Source organism: Tupaia chinensis, unplaced genomic scaffold (genome assembly GCF_000334495.1).
Source record: "Tupaia chinensis unplaced genomic scaffold, TupChi_1.0 Scaffold000473_1, whole genome shotgun sequence".
NCBI lineage: Eukaryota > Metazoa > Chordata > Mammalia > Scandentia > Tupaiidae > Tupaia > Tupaia belangeri.
In genome coordinates, this window is record NW_006159982.1 from 2,479,452 (window position 1) to 2,488,090 (window position 8,639).

The window sequence follows — 8,639 nt, forward strand, 5'->3', positions numbered from 1 at the left end:
AAAAAAAAGACAAACAGAAGAAAATTATTCCTTTCGGAAAAATATAAAACTTTCATAAAAAATCTGTTTCTAGCTCGTCAGTATGGAATTTGTCACTAATCATTTTAAACTATGCCCTTTTATGCTTCTTCTGTCTCTCTTAGCTTTCTGAGTAGTTCTTTGATGTAACAAAGACAGTTTCAGACAAGATTTCAGTTCATCTGGAAAAAAAAAAGGTTTAAGTCTGGAGGCAAAATGCAGTGTATTTAAAATTTATATACCCTATAATGCCTTTGTTCTGAACTTGAAGATCCTGCAAAACTTCTAAGCTTCTTTGCCTTCCTCCTCTAAGCTCATTTGTTCTTCCTTTGCTTATTACCATGCAACTGTGACTTTAACTGGTGGTTCCATCATATAAGTACATGCAGAGTCATGGCTGACCCTTTCTGATCAATTGCCAATCCATACAGGTTTGACTGATAAAAGAGCCAATTAGATTTAAGCAAATTAAGGGACATCACCAATGTCAACCACTTATTAAACTGAATGCTGAATTCCATGCATACAAAACACTAATGCACTGAGCCCCATTAAGCGTTGAAATCCTAACCCCATTAGTAACTCCAGACCTTGAAGGGGTAAAGGTCATAGGAAAGTTTCATATTTATAGATTAACATTTGGATTCCATTTTTATTTTTTTAATTCTTTTCCTAGAACTCTTGAACTTGTACTATAATGCTATTTGAGAGCTCAGATTAAATATAGGCTTCCTTTCGAAGAGTATCTTCGTGCTAACTATGAACATTAAGCCATTACAAACAACCTTAAAATATAGTAATTGTAGAAATACCAAAACCTGAGTGCACGGGAATAGGTGAAGATGTGCTACATGATCAAAAAAAAAAAAAAAAAATTTCGGCAGTTGTCCAAATAATATCTAAAATGAATTTTTAAAATAAAAAAAATGTGTGCTATTTGGGATTTTCCACTGTCTATTTATGTACTCTGCTATTGATAGCATCATGTTGTGTGTTTTCATTCCTATCTTAAAAATAACTTGGGCTTATATATTAAATAATAATTTTATTGTAATTTTTTTCTTAAATTATTTAATTTCATTTGTTATTATTATTTTTTTTAACTTGGCCAGAGAGAGAGAAAGAGAAAGGAAAAACAAGAAAGCAAGTCACCAGGTCTGGGACTCAAACTGGGAGCCCATGTACCCTCTAGCAAAAATCTCAAAAACAAACAAGCAAATAAAAATAGCTATATATCTTTTGGAGACACAGCGTGGTTTTTCAAAACATGTACAAAATATATAATGAGCAAATGAGGGCAGTAAACACATCCACCATCTCCAGCATTTATCACCACCATGTGTGGCATACGTTTGAAATCTGTTCTTCTGGTCACTTTGAAGTACACACTGAATTGTCACCAACTTTCTTTTCTCTATTGTACTGTAGCATTTTATAACCCATCCCACTATTTTGCATTATATGATACTTTCATTTGAAAAAAAGTAGTAGCAAGTCACAGACAAGATACTTGGTAACCAGCCACTCAGAGAGAACATACTATGGTAAGATCCTTTGCACCATGCTTTCTTACCTCTCTTTTTCAAATTCCTGTATAAACTAAGGACAGCTTTTTTTGTGCTCAATCTGGGGAAAATAACCACTAGAGGACAGGAAGCAAGGAGTGCTAAATTGGTACAAATTTTTAAAAAATAATTATTTACTGAAATTTATTTATTATTATTTTTTATTTTGCTGTAGGCATATGTGCTCACGAGAAGGAGAGAGAGAGAGAGAGAGAGAGAGAGAGAGGAGAGAGAAGGAAAGTGAGAAAACACCCTGCCACATTCAGGACTTGAATCTCCGTTAGCCATGTGGAAGTCCAGGGCCTTAACCACCATGCCACCTGCTGACCCAGAGTTGGTGCAGTTTCAGAATATTTCTTCCTCTGATATTGTCCCCTTCCTTACCCCTCCAATGGCCCTGCCTTCCCACCTTGGAGAGTAGTGTACAGAGGTCACATTTTCCATAGCTGGCTACAATAAAAGGTTGCTCAGGTAAAGATGAATCCTGGCCTGAGTAATGATAAGCTTACAATTTAAGACTGGTAATTAAGTTATCTTGACTGATTTATTTATTCATTCATTCACCAGTTATTCATTATGCACCTACCTACCGTGTGTCAGGTGTGGTGTAGGCTCTAAAGATAAAAATGTGAGTAAGAAACAGTCCCGGCTGTATAGTGTCTTATAATAGTGATTGTGACAGTCAGATTAAACAGGCAATTTCAACATAATGTCATTGTACTCTGGGATACAGAGAGCTCTATCTTGGCCTTGGTAGGCCAAAGATGACTTTCTGATGGACTAATTTAGAAGTTGAAACCTAAAAAATGAACAGCACTTGGCCAGATCAAAAGAGTAAAAGGAGTTTCTCCCTTTGTCACACTTGACAGCAAATATTTGGTAAAGACAAAAACAGCATTTTTGTTTCGTCTAAACTTCTATTATGCTGTTATGCTGTTTGTACGTTATACCGAGAAGAAAACACAGCTAAGGGTATTATTGTTACAAATCTTGCATAATCCAGCATTGCAAGGTACGAAGCGTTCTACATCACCATAAAAGAGATCTAATATTGAAATCAGGGAAATGGCAGTAATGATAACAATCCAAATATAATGGAAAAGTAAATAGCATATAGAAGCTTCTCTGCCCATAAGTTAGTTTGCTGCTGCCTATCGGTTCATTTATTATTCATTTCGGTATGAAACACAGTTCACTGGACAAAGGCATGGAAGATTTCTTTAATAACTCTCGGTACTAATTTAATTCTACTTAAACACACATATTCTAGTGAATGCCACATGCTTTTCAGCATGATTTTTATGTGTAAATCAGGATAATATGTTTTCAGATCATTAAGTAAAAGGAAGCATGAACTAAAACCTATTTAATCAATGAGGTATCACCTTTAAACTGCCACAAGGTCATAAAAAAGATCATTTCAAAGCTATAAGTTTCCTAATTGTAATCAACAACAATCTAATGATGAAAGAAAGTATGTCCTAACGGCTGCAATAAAGTCGAGCAACTCACTGTCTGTCTTTAAAGATACTGGCTTTCTCTTTGGTGAAGGGTCACCTCCCAAATTCTGGATTTCTGAGTATACTAAGTGAATGGTGGTCCTGCACGAGAGTGTGGTCTGCAGAGTGTTATGATAATGGCACAGATGAGCCTCCACAGAGTAGAGATGGAGATAAGGCTCTGTTCACAGTTTGCCTCTGTTCTACTGCACCACTAGCAAATATATTCGTTTCTTCCTGTTGGCATAAAATTAACCCTTTTTCTGACACTCATATTCACACAGTGTATACTGAGTTAGCAATACAAGCTTGCCAATTTTAACCAGATCATTATATATTTAGATATATATATATGACAAAGAGGAGATCGTACATTCTTAAATGCATGAACAGCGAATTAAATTAGCTCTCTTTTATGAATATACTACTCATTACTATAAATTACAAACTATCTAAATCAGTGTAAATGCCATTAAATGAATGTATAACTCATTCAATATTCCATATATCCTGTTAATGTATTACTGGATAACTTAAAAATCACTAAAGCACGGATCACTCTTGCATTTCTAAACATGAATAAAGAATATTATCGGCCCAGGTTCAGAGTCATCACAGTTGTCTTTGTCTTCCAGGATGTGAGTTTGAGTGGAGAATGAAAATAGGACTGCCCCCCCTACCCAAAAAAGAAGTTTTTTTGTTTGTTTGTTTGTTTTTAATTTTTCAGAGTCATCGTGTGCTGTGGGTTGGTTTCAGTTTTTTAAATAAGTACCTATCTAAATTCAATTCTTTTTTTTTAATTTTTGGTTGATGAATTGTGATACTAACCTGAGTCAATTTGCCTACAAATTTTCTATTCAATATTCTTTTCTTAAACAATGTGGCTTCTGTCATTTATATTTTTGCCAAGTGTTTTGGTAAATATCCATTTTTACAACATCATAAAAGGCAGAAAGAAGTGACAGGTTTCTATGCTACGACTGGTAATAAATCTTTCCTTGAGGGGAGGAGCTCCTTACAAACAGCAGATTCATCCTTATTTTTGTCCTGATGAGGCATTTGCTGCTTTTACACCCTTCTTGGCAGAAAGAGGATTATCCTGCCCTGCAGATTGTTGATAACAAGAAAGAGACATTCTCCCTGAGCCCAGAACTCACTGGCTCCCAGAAGCTGGGCTATAGACAGTGGGTACCTTGTGACCGTCCTCCCTCGGTGTTTTCAAAGAACACACATTCCTGAATGCTCAGTTGAGAATCACGTTCTTATTACTCTGAAGTATGCTTCTTGTTCAAGAACCATGCACACCAACTTAGAGGAGTTTTGTTTCTAGTAATAAGTTCCCATAAGTAGTTTAAACAAGAATGTGGGGGCCAGCAATTTGCGTAATGGCTATGTCACTGGACTCCCATGTAGTAGACCATTGTTGGAGTCCTGGACCCGATGCCTTAAACTCACGCCAGGCGTGTGTGCATACGTGCCCAAGATCCCAAGAGGAGAATGAAGGAGAGGGAACTGTGGTGTGGCCATCCCCCCTGAGGGGTGATTTCTCACTTTCTGTCTCTCTGTCTCTGTCTTTCTAGCAAGCGCATGTGCCTTATAGCAAAAACCTCTCCAAAAAAAACCCAAAAAACAATTAACAATAAACAAGAGTGTGCTTGATTGTGGATCAAAATAACAGTGCTTTTGAATAAGCAGGGTTAATTTTTAATAGAAATACTTAAAATTAAAATTATCAATACTGTATCACATTTCACATACAAAAGTGGTGCTGACATGTAATCATTCAGACATGGATGTAATATTGTTTATCCAAGGGCCCAGCAGGTGGCGTGGTTGTTAAGACACTGGACGCCCCCACATGGCTGACCATGTTTGAGTCCTGGACCTGGTGGCTTGCTTTCTCACTCTCTCTTTCTCTCTCTGTCTTTCTCTGGTCACATTTAAAAAATAAATGAATGAACAAATAAAGTTAAATAAATAATTCTTTTTTTTAAAGAGTGTTTATCCAGTGATATAGGTAGTTTTCTTATTCTATTTTCTACATAATGATCTTCTGACACATAGAAAAGGTTTATGTATATCTCTAAACTAGTTCTTCAGAAAACCAGAAATGAGAACCATTTGTAGTAGAAAATTAAAGCTCAGGTTGGGAGTGAACATTCTGAATCTAAGTAAAGTCTTAAACAGAAAGCATTTCCCCTTCTCAACATGCAGAAAGATTCACGGATGTGTGAACAATACATAAACATGCATGCACAGACAGCGCAGGATGAAAGCAGTCTCAGTGAGAAACGAATATCAATAAAGGGGTGTCAGCAAAACAAAACTACCACCCAGACACCCAGAAATACAATTGAGCCTCTAAATTCAAAAAAATATTAATTCCAATGATAAACAAGGGGCCTAATGGAGACGTAGCTTTAGGGCATTGGTATGAACTAGATAGCCAACATGTATTACAGACTTACCCCCAGGAGGCATGGCAACCATTACCGCATCACTCATCAGGCTGCCCTGGCTATTTGAAACGTTCACTTGGACGGTGTAGTTAGTAAAGGGAACCAACCCGTCGATGAGTACCCAAAGGTTGGCCTCGTCACTCCTGTGCATAATTTTTGTGCCATTGAGAAGGGTGTAGTTATTACCTGCTGATAAAAAAAAAAATACTAAACTCAGCAGATAGTTAAGGCTTTTTTGTTTATTTGAATATTTTCTGAGGGTCCTAAATATACTGTATTAAATAGAACTATAAGATAATCACCCTGAGAGGTATTGTATGTGCTCTTATCAACATGTATACTTTTATTTTACTACCTTGTGAATAAAATGCTACATCTCCAATTCATTCTTCATGGCAATCAAAATATCTTGACTGATAGTATGAGACATAAGAAGCCGCATCTCAAGTTTCACACATATTAGTAAAAATGTTGCATAGACATAAAAGGATTACTGGATGAGTTGTTTCTACTTTTTTTAGGATTGTATTAATCTTTAAATTTTCTTTTTCTTTTTCTTTTTTTTTTTTTTTGAAGAGGTTTTTGCTATATAGGGCGCGTGTGCTCGCCAGACAGACAGAGAGAGAGACAGAGAGACAGAAAGCAAGAAATCACCCCCCAGGGGGGATGGCCATGCCACAATCCCTTCTCCTCCATTCTCCTCTTGGGATCTTGGACATGCACACATACACACGCCTGGCGTGTTTTAAGCCACCAGGTCTGGGACGCGAACCACAGTCGACTACATGGGAGTCCAGCGACATAGCCATTATGCTAACTGCTGGTCCCCAAATTTTCTTTGATATGCCACACAGAAAGAAATAACACTTTGTTTCCCCTAGTATGACATTTCTGTATCTAACAGTATACTCAGCTATGTGTCAGATATTTTGGCTGACACATAAATCATCAACTGAGATATTTCTTCTCAATTTGCTTGAGAAGTGCATTGATTTTTTTTCTTTTAATCCTATGCCTCTGTAAATCAGAATTGGTCAGAATATTCTGCCATAGGGTAGGCACCACCATGCCCAATCAGAATATTCTGAAAAGCAACTAGGTATGGAAGGTAATATGCATCCACTTTGATTGGATTTTATTTTAATTTTTGCTATAGGACACATGTACTAGCTAGAGAGAGATAGAGCAAAAGTGAGAAACCACCTCCAGGAGGGATGGCCATGCCACAATCCCTTCTCTTTCATTCTCCTCTTGGGATTTTTGAGCATGTATGCACTCACGTCCAGCATGTTTTCCAAGTCACCAGGTTTGAGACTTGAACATATGGGATCCAGCCACCTTAACCACCATGTCATCTGGCTGGCCCTAATCAGATCTCATTTTTAGATATACCCTTATTTAGGTCCTACTACTACGGTCTTTCCAAAACATTAGCAAACCCATTCTCAAGTCTCTGTGTGTATAGGTTATAGGAAAAAATCACAGCCTGATAATATTGTTTTCTCTCTCTCTCTCTCTCTCTCTCTCTCTCTCTCTTGTGGTTCAAACCCCACTGAGGCAACTTGAAAAACACATTGGACATCTGTGCATGTGTGCCCCAAATCTCAACAGAACGAGTAATGGAAGAGAAGGGATTGTGGCATAGCCATGCCCCATAAGGGGGTGCTTGTTCCTTCTCTCTCTTTATCTCTGTCTCTCTCTTTGGTGAGTACATGTGCCTTTTGGCAATTAAAAGAGAAGAGCTAAAAATTAGCCTTAAAATAAGAAAAGGGCTACCACTAAATATTAGAACATTTCTTTCACCTTCTACAATAGATGCTCTTTTGAAAAGCTTATATGAAATAATTCTGTTTGCAAATATTGCTTAATTTTTGCCAAATTTTAGAGGAACATTATACAATAACAGCTGTTTAAACACAGAAAAAAAGGAGCCATTAAGAATACCAGTATTCTGGGAACCGGCAGTTAGCATAATGGCTATGTCGCTGGACTCCCACGTAGTCGACCGCGGTTTGCATCCCGGACCCGGTGGCTTAAAACTCACGCTAGGCACGTGTGCGTGCGTGGCCAAGATCCTGAGAGGAGAATGGAGGAGAAGGGATTGCGGTGTGACCATCCCCCCTGGGGGGGGGATTTCTCACTTTCTGTCTCTATGTCTCTTTCTGTCTGTCTGGTGAGTGCACGCGCCCATCCAAAAAAAAAAAAAAAAAAAAAGAATACCAATATTCTTTACAAGCAAAATGATGTATAGTGATTGAATGTTTTAAGAAAGGAGAATAAATAATAACAATAATAATAATCTGAAAAATATGAAAAGCCATTTGATGATGATGCACATAGTAATGTCTGTCTTAACCGAAATGCATGGTAATCATGCTGAAAAAGAAATGTTACGCACTGTAAAGATATATGTGATTAAATGTAATATAAAAATATAATAATAATAAAAGAAAAATTGATAAAAGAAAAGAATACCAATATTTTCTTCAAATGGCCTTCCTTTGCAAACACAGTTTTTAATATGGGTACATTTAATCTTTCCCACACAAATTCCACAGATTTAGACAAGTGAATAAAATACACACAATATTGAACTTTAAGGGCAAAATAAGCATATATTCAAGATCTGTAGCTACTGATACAACCTTTACTTGTTAAGTGTTTAATAATCAAAAGAAGACCATATACGTTCTATAAGAAAATAATTGAATGGTTGTACTATTTGCAAAAATATAACATTTTAACACAGGTCAGTAGCAAAATATAGAACAAAGGAAAGAATACAGATTTGGCTGTCAGAAAGTCCTGCACTTGGGACCAGCAGTTAGCGTAATGGCTATGTCGCTGGACTCCCACGTATTCGACCACAGTTTGAGTCCCGGACCCGGTGGCTTAAAACTCACGCTAGGCGTGTGTGTGTGTGTGTGCCCAAGATCCCAAGAGGAGAATGGAGGAGAAGGGATTGTGGCGTGGCCATCCCCTCTGGGAAGTGTTTTCTCGATTTCTGTCTCTCGGTCTCTCTTTGTCTGTCTGGCGAGTGCACACGCCCTATAGCAAAAAAAAACCTCTCCAACAAAAAAAAAAAAAAAAGAAAGTCC

The 8,639-nt window shown here is 37.2% G+C and overlaps 1 protein-coding gene across 1 annotated transcript in view; it reads right to left on the reverse strand.

The window, feature by feature from the left end:
* The window catches only part of USH2A (usherin), an 819,384-nt gene that overhangs the window by 325,047 nt on the left and 485,698 nt on the right, over nucleotides 1-8,639 (reverse strand). The window contains exon 37 of the mRNA XM_006155854.1: nucleotides 5,551-5,730. Coding sequence (XP_006155916.1) covers nucleotides 5,551-5,730 — 180 coding nt within the window. The remainder of the gene's footprint in view (nucleotides 1-5,550; nucleotides 5,731-8,639) is intronic.